This window comes from Coregonus lavaretus (genome assembly GCF_964263955.1).
Source record: "Coregonus lavaretus genome assembly, contig: HAP1_SCAFFOLD_2628, whole genome shotgun sequence".
Classification (NCBI taxonomy): Eukaryota; Metazoa; Chordata; class Actinopteri; order Salmoniformes; family Salmonidae; genus Coregonus; species Coregonus lavaretus.
The window spans coordinates 57,501-72,549 of record NW_028161856.1 but is presented as its reverse complement, the minus strand read 5'-3'; the positions used below and the strand labels follow the sequence as shown (position 1 = coordinate 72,549).

General features: G+C 46.4%; 1 protein-coding gene across 1 annotated transcript; it reads left to right on the top strand.

Annotated features, from left to right (window-relative positions):
- Positions 1-435: 435 nt before the first annotated feature.
- Positions 436-12,319, top strand: LOC311119993 (zinc finger homeobox protein 4-like; the record flags this gene model as incomplete). The annotated part of the gene is made up of 6 exons (XM_084194627.1): positions 436-454; positions 632-765; positions 3,474-3,677; positions 4,304-4,424; positions 4,662-10,058; positions 10,595-12,319. The coding sequence occupies 6 exons, from the start codon at positions 436-438 to the stop codon at positions 12,229-12,231; spliced, it is 7,512 nt and encodes a 2,503-aa protein (XP_084050753.1). The 3' UTR covers positions 12,232-12,319.
- Positions 12,320-15,049: the final 2,730 nt, after the last annotated feature.

The following is a 15,049-nucleotide window of genomic DNA, read 5'->3' as shown; positions in this document are numbered from 1 at the left end:
CAAAGATTTCTCAGTGGGCAGCATCGTCTGCTAAATACAACCAGATCTCTCAGCATTGAGCTGCAGCCATGTAAACCACCTCCCCACCTCCAGCCGTGACCAGGAAACAGCTTAGATATTTAGCATGATGTGCACGTGCGTGTGTGTGTGTGTGTGTGTGTGTGTGTGTGTGTGTGTGTGTGTGGTGTGTGTGGTGTGTGTGTATGTATGGTTTGTTTGAAGGAAGAGGGGGGCTAGATACATGTGGTCTAATGAAGTGTATAATATTACCATAACATTTCAATGTATGTCTTGCTGTGATTATGAGGCTGGTTTCATTTTCTCTCTATTTCTCCATGTCTTCAGGGCAGAATGACTCAATGTATATGAATTACAATTAGGAGTCTGATACGATAGGTCTACATTACTAGCCCCACAGCCAATGTCTGTCACAACATGTCTGAAATCCCCACACGTATCCATCTATATATTAATTTGATACAAATATTGTATTTTTATGAATTGACTTTTTATATTTGCCTTCATCCGTTGAGAGTTATGATTTTCCTTATAACATATACAGTATATTTTTTTAAATAACAGAGCTACAACATAATATTACTATTTTACTCTGTTTTGTCTTGTGTTTTAGGACTGAACACGCTGTCTAAAGAGTCTCCTGGATCCAACACTGTGGGAAAACGCTCCATGCTCCCAGAGAGACAGAATGACAGCCCGCCCAAAAGGCCCAGGTCTGCAGAGGGGAAGACCAGCACTAGCGAGCAGGTATTCTAAGCTGACCGAAATGCTCCATAATAAAAGCTTAGGCAAAGCTAACTCCAACCCATTCCAGTTAGCAGGTATTCTAAGAGTTCATGTCTCAGAGAGTAATGTGCTGTCAACAGAACTCAAATGGTTAACCCCAAACTCATCCCCTCACTGACATAACACTTAAACATCACCCATAGAACATTCTCACTCCTTTGTGTTCTTAAGTGGAATGCCTACCTGCATCCACTTGGCAAGGCGAAAGCCCTCTCCCAGTCCCCCTCGCTTTGCATCTCTTTAAAAGATATGTGTTTTTAAATTAGATTATGAAGTATTAGCTTGTCTAGTGGAGGGCCCTGAGTGGAAGGAGGCCTGAGTCATTTCAGAAATGGATTACATTAAGGCAGGTGGCTGGGGGCAGCCATTTTAGGAGTACTCCCTGTAATGAGTGCTAGGTAGGAGACGGGGAGGCTACACACCTTTGTCATCTCTAATCTCCTGATTAGAAATTCCCTCCAATCATATTTCCCACTAATACATTTGCACAAGTTGAGGGGCTTAAGTGCATTTAAAGGAAACGAGGTTGATCTACATTTTGTGTGTAAAGGTAAAGTGAGACGAGAGCAGGGGGGAGGAGGTGGGAGGGAGAGCGGGGTTCCAATTTGTTTAGCTGAGGGGAAATTCAGTTCAGTTTTCAAGTTGTGTCGTAATGTTTTATCCCTAACTGCATAAGACATCTTCGGAGCACTGTCGTCTTGTTTTCTTAGTGCTGTTAAAAGTGATGTCATGTTTTTACATGTTTGGCTTTGGGATATTGGAAAGCTGTCTCACTAAGACCAGTGGTGAAAGGAAAAGCAAATGTCCTCTAGAATATTTATATTTTTTAAGTAAAAATACATACAGTGGGGAGAAAAAGTATTTGATACACTGCCGATTTTGCAGGTTTTCCTACTTACAAAGCATCTAGAGGTCTGTAATTTTTATCATAGGTACACTTCAACTGTGAGAGACGGAATCTAAAACAAAAATCCAGAAAATCACATTGTATGATTTTTAAGTAATTAATTTGCATTTTATTGCATGACATAAGTATTTGATCACCTACCAACCAGTAAGAATTCCGTCTCTCACAGACCTGTTAGTTTTTTTTAAAGAAGCCCTCCTGTTCTCCACTCATTACCTGTATTAACTGCACCTGTTTGAACTCGTTACCTGTATAAAAGACACCTGTCCACACACTCAATCAAACAGACTCCAACCTCTCCACAATAGCCAAGACCAGAGAGCTGTGTAAGGACATCAGGGATAAAATTGTACCTGCACAAGGCTGGGATGGGCTACAGGACAATAGGCAAGCAGCTTGGCGCAATTATTAGAAAATGGAAGAAGTTCAAGATGACGGTCAATCACCCTCGGTCTGGGGCTCCATGCAAGATCTCACCTCATGGGGCATCAATGATCATGAGGAAGGTGAGGGATCAGCCCAGAACTACACGGCAGGACCTGGTCAATGACCTGAAGAGAGCTGGGACCACAGTCTCAAAGAAAACCATTAGTAACACTCTACGGCGTCATGGATTAAAATCCTGCAGCGCACGCAAGGTCCCCCTGCTCAAGCCAGAGCATGTCCCGTCTGAAGTTTGCCAATGACCATCTGGATGATCCAGAGGAGGAATGGGAGAAGGTCATGTGGTCTGATGAGACAAAAATAGAGCTTTTTGGTCTAAACTCCACTCGCCGTGTTTGGAGGAAGAAGAAGGATGAGTACAACCCCAAGAACACCATCCCAACCGTGAAGCATGGAGGTGGAAACATCATTCTTTGGGGATGCTTTTCTGCAAAGGGGACAGGACGACTGCACCGTATTGAGGGGAGGATGGATGGGGCCATGTATCGCGAGATCTTGGCCAACAACCTCCTTCCCTCAGTAAGAGCATTGAAGATGGGTCGTGGCTGGGTCTTCCAGCATGACAACGACCCGAAACACACAGCCAGGGCAACTAAGGAGTGGCTCCGTAAGAAGCATCTCTAGCCAGTCTCCAGACCTGAAACCAATAGAAAATCTTTGGAGGGAGCTGAAAGTCCGTATTGCCCAGCGACAGCCACAAAACCTGAAGGATCTGGAGAAGGTATGGAGGAGTGGGCCAAAATCCCTGCTGCAGTGTGTGCAAACCTGGTCAAGACCTACAGGAAACGTATGATCTCTGTAATTGCAAACAAAGGTTTCTGTACCAAATATTAAGTTCTGCTTTTCTGATGTATCAAATACTTATGTCATGCAATAAAATGCAAATTAAATACTTAAAAATCATACAATATGATTTTCTGGATTTTTGTTTTAGATTCCGTCTCTCACAGTTGAAGTGTACCTATGATAAAAATTACAGACCTCTACATGCTTTGTAAGTAAGAAAATCTGCAAAGTCGGCAGTGTATCAAATACTTGTTCTCCCCACTGTAGGTGATGAAGACTGACAAACCATTGCCACACCTTGTTCTTGCCCATCTCTTCTCTTGTATTTTCCCAGTAATAACCATAGCTCGCTCTCTCTCTCTCTCCCTCTCTCTCTCTCTCTCTCTCTCTCTCTCTCTCTCTCTCTCTCTCTCTCTCTCTCTCTCTCTCTCTCTCTCTCTCTCTCTCTCTCTCTCTCTCTCTCTCTCTCTCTCTCTCTCTCTCTCTCTCTCTCTCTCTCTCTCTCTCTCTCTCTCTCTCTCTCCCCCAGCAGGTGCAGCAGTGCCCTTACTGTAACTACAGCAGTAAAGATGCCAACAGGATACAGCTCCATGTGGTATCCCAGCATTCCATGCAGCAGCCGGTGATCTGCTGCCCACTGTGCCAGGATGTCCTCAGCAACAAGATCCACCTGCAGCTCCACCTCACACACCTGCACAGCGTGGCTCCAGACTGCGTTGAGAAACTACTCATGACCGTATGTGGAAAACTTTACAAAATGTTGGCGGAAACACCAGTTTAGAAACAACTACAAACAACTTCTTATATTCAGATTACTGTCCATTTTATTTGTGCTGAAACATTTTCCTCAAGGTTGAAAAGTTTTCTAAATAGTTTTTATCCTCTTGAAGATCTGTGATGTTGACATGACAAATTGAAAAATGGCAGTCATTCTGTCTTGGCTGTCCAGTGCTCCCTACAGTCCCTTAACTAGCTCTGGGCAGTGCTGTCACTGTGCAGTCCTATAAAACATTTCCCATGCATTTATCCCACTCTCCCGAGAATATGTCATAAACTTGACAGTCGTCGTCCTCGGGGAAAAAGCAAATTCCGCTTTCTGAAAATGATCTATTTTTATTGGCGAGAGGCGAGTTGAAAAGTACACTTGCTCAACATGTTTTTAATATTTGAGGTTAGCTTTTTGACTAAACGCCTTAATTACTGCACTATCATTATTGTTCATATCAACTCAAAATATTGTTAGCAGCATCTATACCAATATTATAGTTTAATGCTTTTTAATACAATTTTATTATGATGTATGTTGCAATTAGGGATGGTTATTAAGATCATTACATTGTTTTTGTTGTCTGACTATGATAGGTGGCTGGGCCTGATGTGATGGTGCCCAATAACATGATGCATCCTTCACCTGGACAAGACAACGCTCTGTCTCTGATGGAAGCTTCTGCTGCTCTCTCTGAGATGTCTGGAAAGCCCACAGGTACGCAGAGCATGTTTACCACTGTTGCAATACTCTTGCCGGTATTGAATGTACTATTCTGAGTTTGATTGGAAAGTAAATGTCCTTGGGTTTGTAGAAGGACCCTACTACACAAATGAAACAAAATATGAATTATCTTCACCAGACCAGTTTTAGGTTTCCAGAGTTGATAATCAATGTGTTTGTACAATGTCTTTTGTTCATGAATTTCATTGTATTTTCATTCTCCTTTCTCAGGAAACAGTTCCAAGGACCAGATGAACAGCACAGGCCAAGACAAGGGCGAAGTAGACCTCCTACGAGAGGAACTCAAACCCCCCAAGGAGGGGTCTGAAGCCCCAGACTGGAAGAGGTCCGGTGGGGTCGTGCAGAATCGAAAGAGCCCTGACTCCCTCCATGACCATCTGAATGACCTCCAGAGACACCAGCAGCAACAGCTTTCGGTCTCTGACCGCCACGTCTACAAATACCGCTGCAACCACTGCAGCCTGGCCTTCAAGACCATGCAGAAGCTGCAGATACATTCCCAGTACCATGCAATAAGGGCAGCCACCATGTGCAGCCTCTGCCAACGCAGCTTCCGGACATTCTTGGCTCTCCGGAAGCACCTGGAGAACGGACATCCGGAGCTGAGCGAAGCCGAGGTCCAGCAGCTCTGCGGTAGCCTGCCGGTAAACGGAGACTTCCTCCCCGAGAGCGAGGCCAAGGCCTATGAGGAGGCGCAGCAGGCCTTTGAACAGGAAATGGATAAAGACGATGAGCTGGACCTGGAAGAAAAGGCCAGCCCAACAGGAAGTGACAGTAGCTTGTTGCTAGACGACATGGGAGCCGAAACTAAGCGAACCCTCCCCTTTAGAAAAGGCCCCAACTTCACCATGGAGAAGTTCCTGGACCCGTCCCGGCCATACAAGTGCACAGTGTGCAAGGAGTCCTTCACCCAGAAGAACATCCTCCTGGTCCACTACAACTCTGTCTCTCACCTGCACAAGCTGAAGAAGGTTCTCCAGGAGGCCTCCAGCCCGGTTTCTCCAGAGACCAACAACAGTGCCGACAACAAACCATTCAAATGCAATATCTGCAACGTCGCCTACAGCCAAAGCTCAACCCTGGAGATCCACATGAGGTCTGTGCTGCATCACACCAAAGCCAGAACTGCCAAAACAGAGACAAGCAGCAGCAGTAGCAGTACAGGGAGTGGGAACACTAGTGGCTTGGCTCCATCCAGCAGCCCAGCCCCAACCGGACAAGGCAACAACACAAACTCAGACACTGCTAGAAGCGTGACGCCATTGGCTAACAAAGAAAACACTATAGATGGCAAAGAAGCCAACAACAGCAGCAACAACGCAAAGCACACTACTGAGCATGTCTCTGCACAGCAAAGCCATCAGAACGCTCAGTCCCAAGCTCAGCTACAGATGCAGCTCCAACACGAACTCCAGCAGCAGGCTGCCTTTTTCCAGCCCCAATTCCTCAACCCGGCTTTCTTCCCCCAGTTCGGCATGACCCCAGAGGCTCTGCTTCAGTTCCAGCAGCCACAGTTCCTTTTCCCCTTCTACATCCCAGGGGCAGAATTCAATCTGAGCCCAGAGCTGGCCCTTCACTCAGCCGCTGCATTTGGAATGCCAGGCTTGACAGGTTCGTTCCTGGAAGACCTGAAGCAGCAGATGCAGCAGCAACACCAGCTACAGCAGGCTCAGGCTCAACAGCAGCAACAACAGCAGCAGCAGCAACAGGCATCCCAGTTGCAGCTCCAGCAGCAAAAAAAACAGCAACTGCAGAGCCACAAGCCCAAACTGGAGCCCAATGCTGTGTCAGTGTCTGACATACATATGTCCAGAGAGGCAGAGGAGCATCTTGAAAAACAGGAGAGCAAAGCCAAGATGGAGAATGGAGGGGATGGAGTCAGTGAGGGAGGAAAGGACAACAAAGACAAAAAGTCCACGTTTCCCGAGCCGCTGATTCCTCCTCCACGTATCGTTTCAGGAGCCAGAGGAAATGCTGCCAAGGCCCTTCTGGAGAACTTTGGATTTGAGCTGGTCATCCAGTACAACGAGAACAGGCAGAAAAACCAGAAGAAAAACAAAGAAGGAGAACAACAAAAACAACAACCACAACAACAACAAGTGGAGATCAATAACGACAAGCTGGAATGTGGGATGTGCGGAAAGCTCTTCTCCAACATGCTTATTCTTAAAAGCCACCAAGAGCACATCCATGGACAGTTCTTCCCTTATGGAGAGCTGGAGAAGTTTGCCCAGCAGTACAGAGAGGCCTATGACAAGCTCTACCCCATCAACCCCCCTTCCCCCGAGACTCCCCCACCTCTGCCTCCCCTTCCTCCTCCCCCACCAGCCCCAGTGACCACCCAGCAGCCTCCTTGCACTTCCATGAACAAGCCCCAGATCAAGGCCCCATCCCCTGCCCCAAACCAGGCTCCACAGCCCCAGCCACCACCCCCACCTCCCCTTCCTCCACCAGCCTCCGCATCCCCACAGGTGCAGCCTTCCATCCAACTAGATTTCTCCCTCTTTCCCCCTCTGATGATGCAGTCCATCCAGCACCAAGGGCTACACCCTCAACTTGCCCTGCAGCTGCCTACAATGGACTCCCTGTCCTCAGATCTCACCCAGCTTTGTCAGCAGCAGCTAGGCCTCGATCCAAACTTCCTGAGGCAGGCCCAGTTCAAGCGCCCTCGAACCCGCATCACGGACGACCAGCTGAAGGTCCTCAGAGCGCACTTTGACATCAACAACTCACCCACTGAGGAGCAGATTCAGGAGATGGCTGAAATGTCCAGCCTCCCCCAGAAAGTCATCAAGCACTGGTTCCGTAACACCCTCTTCAAAGAGAGGCAGCGAAACAAAGACTCTCCTTACAACTTCAACATTCCACCTATTACCACGTTGGAGGATATTAGGTTGGAGTCCCAGTACAGTACACTGGAGTACTACAGGACTGATGCCACCATGAACAAGAGGTCCTCCAGGACAAGGTTCACTGACTACCAACTGAGGGTCCTACAGGACTTCTTCGACACAAATGCTTACCCGAAAGACGATGAGATTGAGCAGCTCTCCACCGTGCTCAACTTGCCGTCAAGGGTCATCGTGGTGTGGTTCCAAAACGCCCGCCAGAAGGCCCGGAAGAGCTACGAGAACCAGGCAGATGCTAAAGACAACGAAAAGAAAGAACTGACAAATGAGCGCTACATCCGCACCAGCAACATGCAGTACCAGTGTAAGAAATGCAGTGTGGTGTTCCCACGAATCTTCGACCTGATCACCCACCAGAAGAAGACGTGTTACAAGGACGAGGATGAGGAAGGGAATGAGGACAACCAGTCTGAGGAGTACATGGACATAGGAGAACCAGGCCCAGCCAAGCTCCCAGAGTCATCTAAGCATCACCATGGAACAGCCACTAGCTCAGGCTCCAGCTCCCCTCTGGTGCCCTCCCCTCGCCCCAACCTGGAGAAAACCTCCCCCAAACCTGAACTGCCCTCTGAGCCCAAGCCTAAAGCGCCAGAACCTGCCTCTTCTCCAGTTATGATAAAGTCTCTACCAGACCTCAGACCCTCCAAGGCCTCCACCCCTCAGCCACCCCCTCAGAAGACCCCCCAGCCGCAGATGTCCAGACCCCACTCCCAGCCTCAGTCAGTCGCCGTCCCCTCCAGCCCCCTCTCTCTGGCCCTCTCCTCCCTCACCAACAGCCTCCCTCCCCAGATGCTCCAATACCAGTGTGACCAGTGCAAGATAGCCTTCCCAAGCATTGAGCTTTGGCAGGAGCACCAACATATGCATTTCCTGGCAGCCCAGAACCAGTTCCTCCATTCCCAGTTCCTGGAAAGGCCCATGGACATGCCCTATATGATCTTCGACCCAAATAACCCTCTGATGACTAGCCAACTTCTGTCTGGAGGACTCCAGATGCCAACTCAAAGCGGCTCTGGTTTGTCCTCAGGCCCCTGCTCTGGCTCCATGAAGAGAAAACTAGACGAGAAAGAGGATGGATCCAATGAAAAAGATAACGGAAACATGACTGAAGAACAGCACAGAGACAAACGTCTCAGAACCACCATCACCCCAGAACAACTAGAGATCCTCTACGACAAATACTTGCTGGACTCCAACCCCACGAGGAAGATGCTGGATCATATCGCCCGTGAGGTCGGCCTGAAGAAGAGAGTGGTGCAGGTGTGGTTTCAGAACACACGCGCCCGAGAGAGAAAGGGACAGTTCAGAGCATTGGGGGCCTCCCAGTCACATAAGAAATGCCCTTTTTGCCGTGCGCTGTTCAAGGCCAAGTCAGCTTTGGACAGCCATATCCGCTCTAGACACTGGCATGAAGCCAAACAGGCAGGTTTTAGTCTGCCCAATAGCCCAATGATGAACCAAGACGATGGAGGCGAGAGCCCACACAAGTACAACTTCTTTGAGTACCCGCAGCTGCCCACAAAGACTGAGCCAAATGAGTACGAGCTGCCCGCAGCCTCCTCAACGCCAGTCAAACAATCTGAGGCACCGTTAAAAAACTTAATGAGCCCTTCATCCTTAAAAGCAGAAACCTGTGATGAATCTGAAGGGCTTAACATTCATTCTGCAGAGGCCTCGTCCTACGACATCAACAACAAAATGGACTTTGACGAGACTTCGTCCATCAACACAGCCATAAGTGACGCCACCACTGGGGATGAGAGCAACAACAATGAGGTGGAAAGCCTCACGGCCAACGGAGGGGACAAGCTGGGCTGTGACAGCAAGAGCAACCTTGCCCAGAGCTCAGACGGTGGCGACGACCGCTTCCCCTTCAGCATGGTGAGCCCCTCCCTCAGCTACTCCGGCAAGGACGGAGACTCCTGCTCCTACTCCTACTCCTACTACAGCTCCAGAGATGACGACATGGACGACAACAACGACCAGAGCGAGACCTCCAGCCTGGCCGACCCCAGCTCTCCCAGCCCCTTCGGAAGTGGAAACCCCTTCAGGTCTGGGAAGGGCAGCGGCAGCGGTGGGGAGAGACCAGGCCACAAGCGCTTCAGGACTCAGATGAGCAACCTTCAGCTGAAAGTCCTCAAGGCCTGTTTCAGTGACTACCGCACCCCCACCATGCAGGAGTGCGAGATGCTGGGCAGTGAGATCGGCCTCCCCAAGCGTGTGGTGCAGGTGTGGTTCCAGAACGCCCGCGCCAAGGAAAAGAAGTTCAAAATCAACATTGGAAAGCCATTTATGATCAGTCAAGGTGGGCTGGATGGGCCCCGGCCGGAGTGTACTTTGTGTGGTGTGAAGTACACCGCCCGGATGTCCATCCGTGACCACATTTTCTCCAAACAGCACATCGCTAAAGTGCAGGAGACCCTGGGCAACCAGATGGACAGAGAGAAGGACTACCTAGCGCCCACCACGGTCCGCCAGCTGATGGCTCAGCAGGAGATGGATCGTCTGAAGAAGGCTGGGAGCGACGGGCTCAGCAATCTGGCAGCCCAGCAGCTTCAGACTGCAGTGGACCAGAACAATGCACTTCACAGCCTCAGCCTGCCCTTTGGCTATCCCGGGATCTCTGGCCTCCCGCCGGTACTACTTCCTGGGGTCAATGGGCCGTCCTCACTTCCTGTTTACCCACCCAACACACCTGGTGAGTTACTATGACGAACAGAGAACACACAGAGAATAGTAACTTTATTATGAACTGTTATGATCATTTATTGTCCATGCTTTATATGCACAAACTACTCTTTCTCTACTGTATTTTTTATTCATTCCATCACAGTGTTGTTGTTGTTTTTGTTGATAGAGATATTTTACCAAATGTTGGACATTGTCTAAAATACACTTTAATGTATGATCTCAACGTTCAGTGCAGAACTGCTACGTAATATAATAGTTCTGACATTTTGTTAAGCAAATGCATTTTTATCATTGTGGTGTTTATTTCCCCTCCCCTCCTTTGATGTAGGTTTGGTATATTTATAATATCCTCATGTTGGTATATATCATGAAGCGCATGTGACAGTTTTGATCAATAACCAAATCTTTAACAAATACAATTATAAAGTCGATCATAACTGCATACATTTCCATAATGTAATACTGAACAATATGTCCACAGTAATGTTAGGGTGAATATAAATATAAACATATTTCAATATCATTTATGCCACTGTATTTCAGCTTTAGCATCGCCCGGTGCTGGCATGCTTGGATTCCCCACCCCAGCCACCCCCTCTCCTGCCATGTCTCTCAGCACTACCCCAACCAAGACTCTTCTGCAGACTTCTCCACCTCCTCCTCCTCCTCCACCTCTTCCTCCTGTTTCCTCCACCCCTCTGACTTCAACCAACCACATTGAGCAGCACAGCAACTACCCAGAGAGAGACAGCAACAACAACAACAGCAGCAGCAGCAGCAAGAAACCAGCGGAGAAGCCGCACCATCAGAAGAAGGCCAAGGAAAGAGAAGTGGAGAACGGCGGTCGTCCACAGACCCCCAACGTCAGCAACAACAAAAAGAAAGAGAAGCCGTCTCCAGCCTCGGGCAAACCAGGACGCGAGGGTCATCTGGATGCAGCTCAACTACAGGCTCTTCAGAACGCACTGGCCGGCGCTGCAGACCCAAGCTCCTTCCTGGGAGGTCAGTTCCTGCCTTACTTCCTCCCGGGCTTCGCCAACAGCTTTTCGCCCCAGCTTCTTGGAGGGATGCAGGCGGGGGGATACTTCCCTCCATTCGGTGGGATGGAGAACATGTTCCCCTATGGTCCTGCTGCCATCCCGCAGGCCGCCATGGCGGGGATGAATCCCACCGCACTCTTGCAGCAGTATCAGCAGTACCAGCAGTCCCTCCAGGATTCCCTGCAAAAGCAGCAACAACAGCAGCAGCAGCAGCAGCAAAAGCAGCTTGAGCAAAAACAACACCATCATAAACAGCCGAAGCAGAAGCCAGCCCCTGTGAAGGCATCGTCACCAAGTGTGCAGAGCAACCCCAAGTCTTTCAAACCAAAACAATCTATGGGAACTAAAGATGACACCAACAACAACAAATGCTCTTTGACGGAAAGCACAAAAGAACCGCCAACAGAAACCAAAAGAACCACAGACTTTCCTGACGCTTTCATCATTCCGTCTGTCAAGCACCAGTTCATATGCAGGAAGTGCCAGATGGTATTCGCTGACGAGGACTCCGCAGTGCATCACCAGAAGTCCTTCTGCTACTTCGGAAACCCTTTTCCAGACCCGCAGGAGACAGTTCTTAGAAAGGCAGTGAGTAAGTACAGGTGCATCGCCTGCAATGTGATGGTCAACGGGAATGAAGCGCTTGACCAACACCTCCAGTTGAGCTTGCACAAAGAGAAAACAATCAAACAAGCAATGAGAAATGCCAAAGAGCATGCTAGATTATTACCTCACTCTGTCTGCTCCCCTACTCCTGACAACACCACATCTACCTCGCAGTCTGCAGCTCCTCCTTCTAATAACACCTTTCCTCATCTCTCTCGCTTGGCCATCAAGTCCTGGCCAAATATCCTTTTCCAGGCCACCGCCCGGAAAGCTGCTTCTTCCTCCTCCTCCCCGTCTGCTTCTCCTCTTCCTCTTCCTCCCCTTTCCTTGCCTCTAACGGTTACCTCAACGTCCTGCAGCAGCGTCTCAGGGGTTCCCACCTCCCTACCCAACGAGAGTTGTTCAGATGAGTCTGACAACGAGCTGAGCCAGAAGCTGGATGAATTAGATAAGGTGTTGGAGGCCAAGGCTAAGTCGACCTCCGGCCTAGGCGCAGGCTTCAGCAGTATCAGAATGGATATGTTCAGTGTGTAGGAGGTGAAAAATAGGATCCCTTGCTTTTAAAAAAAAGAAAAGTGTAAGACTTTTAAACTGCAGTTCCAAAGTTTCTCTAACCCAAAAAATTACAGTACCAAATGATTGACTCAGGATTGTTTTTCCCATATTGATATGCTGGCAAGATATTGATAGATTTTTGTTATGGACAGAACTGTTGCAGATGCTTGACTGAGCTTATATTGTATACAAAAACACGGAGTAGGAAAGATCTCCCAGGCTCCCCCCGTGGAGCTTGTTTCAAGCCAAAAACTCACGATAGCAAATTGCACCTCAGCTGGATTGTTTTCCAAATGCTAGCATGTACTGTATGGGACGACGATCCAGAAAACCCTCAAAGAGAACCTCTGTTAGTCTAGATAGCTGGTGTAATTCAGTAGCTTTAAATTCTCAGGTCAGAACATAACATTTCTCATTTGTTAAAGCAGCAACGAGCCTGGGTACACTTGGCTTTTAACCAAAACATGTCAAGCTTTATCGGACGCATTTCCTTGATGTGTGTAGAGTACCAAGAGAGACAATATTACTGTTACAATGGACAGCGTGCATATCCTTTTAGTTTTCGCCCTAGAAAGACAGTATGGTTTTGCCACTGAGGGAATTTTAGAATGGTGAAGTACATGTGTATGATGCCCCTGTGTTTGCCAGTTTGTATGACAACAAACTGTGTCTATATCCAACCCCCTTTTTTCTCTTGTAGAATATACTAATCTGTGCCAACTCTTACCTTCTCTCTTTTACATCTGCTCACATCCTTTTCTGAAGAGGTAATAACTCTAGTTTTATACACTCTTGAGGATTAATTATGTGAATAAGAATTTTTTTCATTTGTGAATTGCTGTACGGTACCTTGCTTGTGTCTGGACTATAGTGCACTTATTTTGTTTTTTGTCAATTTTTTTATTATTATTAATTTGGTAGACCCATGTGTTAATTTAATAGATGTATTTGTGTTTGTATGTTTGTTCGTTTTGTTTTAATTATTATTTTGCATTTATTGCAGCAGCATTTTGGTTTGTTAGAGGATTGACACCTAACAGCCCAGTGACCTATTTAACAATTGGTGCATCCATGAAAGTAGTACTGTATACTTGAAACTGTTAAAGTACAAGTCGGACAGAATGTTTTAATTTTTATTTTTAATTTTTAGAAAAGGTATGAATATTTGCATAAGCAAATATGCTGCTTTACAAAGGGGGACTACAGCATGTATTTTATATAATGACATGTTTTCCCTGTGCTTGTAGGACTGATAACAGTGTTACACCTATACACTGCCATTTACTGCATAGGCATTCATCCTCACGTTCATTTTCTGGGCACTTCAGTTGATATATCATGAAAAGTCATCACTAATTATTTTAGTCATTTACGCATTACAAAGTATTACCATATAACATTTTGCTGCTACTGTGTAATGTTTTTATTTTTTTATTTTTTACGCGCCATAAATTCTCCACCAGGCTGAATACTGACCCATGGATCACTTTGCTTTGCTGTTTCTTTTTTATTTTTCATTTTTGTATGTGTCTTCTTTTATTTTGCAGTGGAACTTAAAGATTGTGAAAGCTGTTATTAAAGGGTGTTACATTTTAATGAATCACTTTTTAGTTTGGTAAGGTAAGCCAACGTGATTCATTCCAAAGTAACAGGAGGCTATTTGTATGAAAGAAAAAGGCTTGTGAACAAAGAGAGCTAAGCTGTTGTACATATTCGTAGTTGGCTGTGCATGGTACAAATGTATTAATATGAAGAAATGCAAAAATGTATTGCTTTTGGTATTTCCTATTCTGAGATGAGCAAGTAGCATGTAATGCAACTGTTTGACAGGTTAAAATCAAATCATGTTAGTTATTGTTTCAAACGATTAAATCAAGTAACATTTCCTCTTACGTTTTATTATTGTACAGGTGTTTTAGTTTTTTCATTCAAAGTTGAAGCGCAAAATGTCACCGTTTTTAATTATCTTTTTTGTGTGAAACGTAAATGTTTCTTATTTGGATTTTCAGTATTTTAACATTTACTTTGATCCTGAAGACACTTTCACGATTGTGTTTCATAAGAGACGTCCTGGCCTCCCTATAGGTGCAATCCTGCCATTGTACAAACACCAACGACTGTCCTGATCCCAAAGGCTTTCCCAACCTGGCTTCTTGCCTTTCCCCTCAATGTGGCTAAAGTGTTGCCAGACTGAACTGTCAGCTAGCATCATGTGCTAAGATGTTAGCAGCAAACACAATGCTTTCCACACTAAAGGACTGGTAAAAGCTAACAAACCAACAACCAAAAGGATGGTCCTATAACGTAACGAACTGTACATAAACGTTGCAAACTGCACAGCAGCCAAAAAGAAAGAAAGAATAAAACAAACGTCTTCTTTTTTAACAGATGGATTGTGTCACGCTAAAGAGAGAACAGCCTTCAAAAGGTTGATATTGGGATTGTTTTCTTCTGGATGTCAAAAGGGATTTTCACGGCGCAATCATATCCTACACAATATGTACTCTATGTCCTGGTTACATAGGAAATGCATCCTGAGGGTTTACTAAGAAGAAGCCCCTATGGCTAAAACTTTAAATAAACTAAACCAAAAATGTTATTGATGTTTTATATATAGAGAGTAGTCTCATTAGTTTTTGTTACTGTAATGTTTGAGGTCTCAACTCTACCGTCACACGGTAATAACATGGTTTTGAAACATTTATTTTTTATTTTTTTGTCACAGACCTGTTGTCATAGTTGAAATGACGTTTATTGTAGATGGTATTTGAACAACTTCTGGAAATAGTTCATCAAG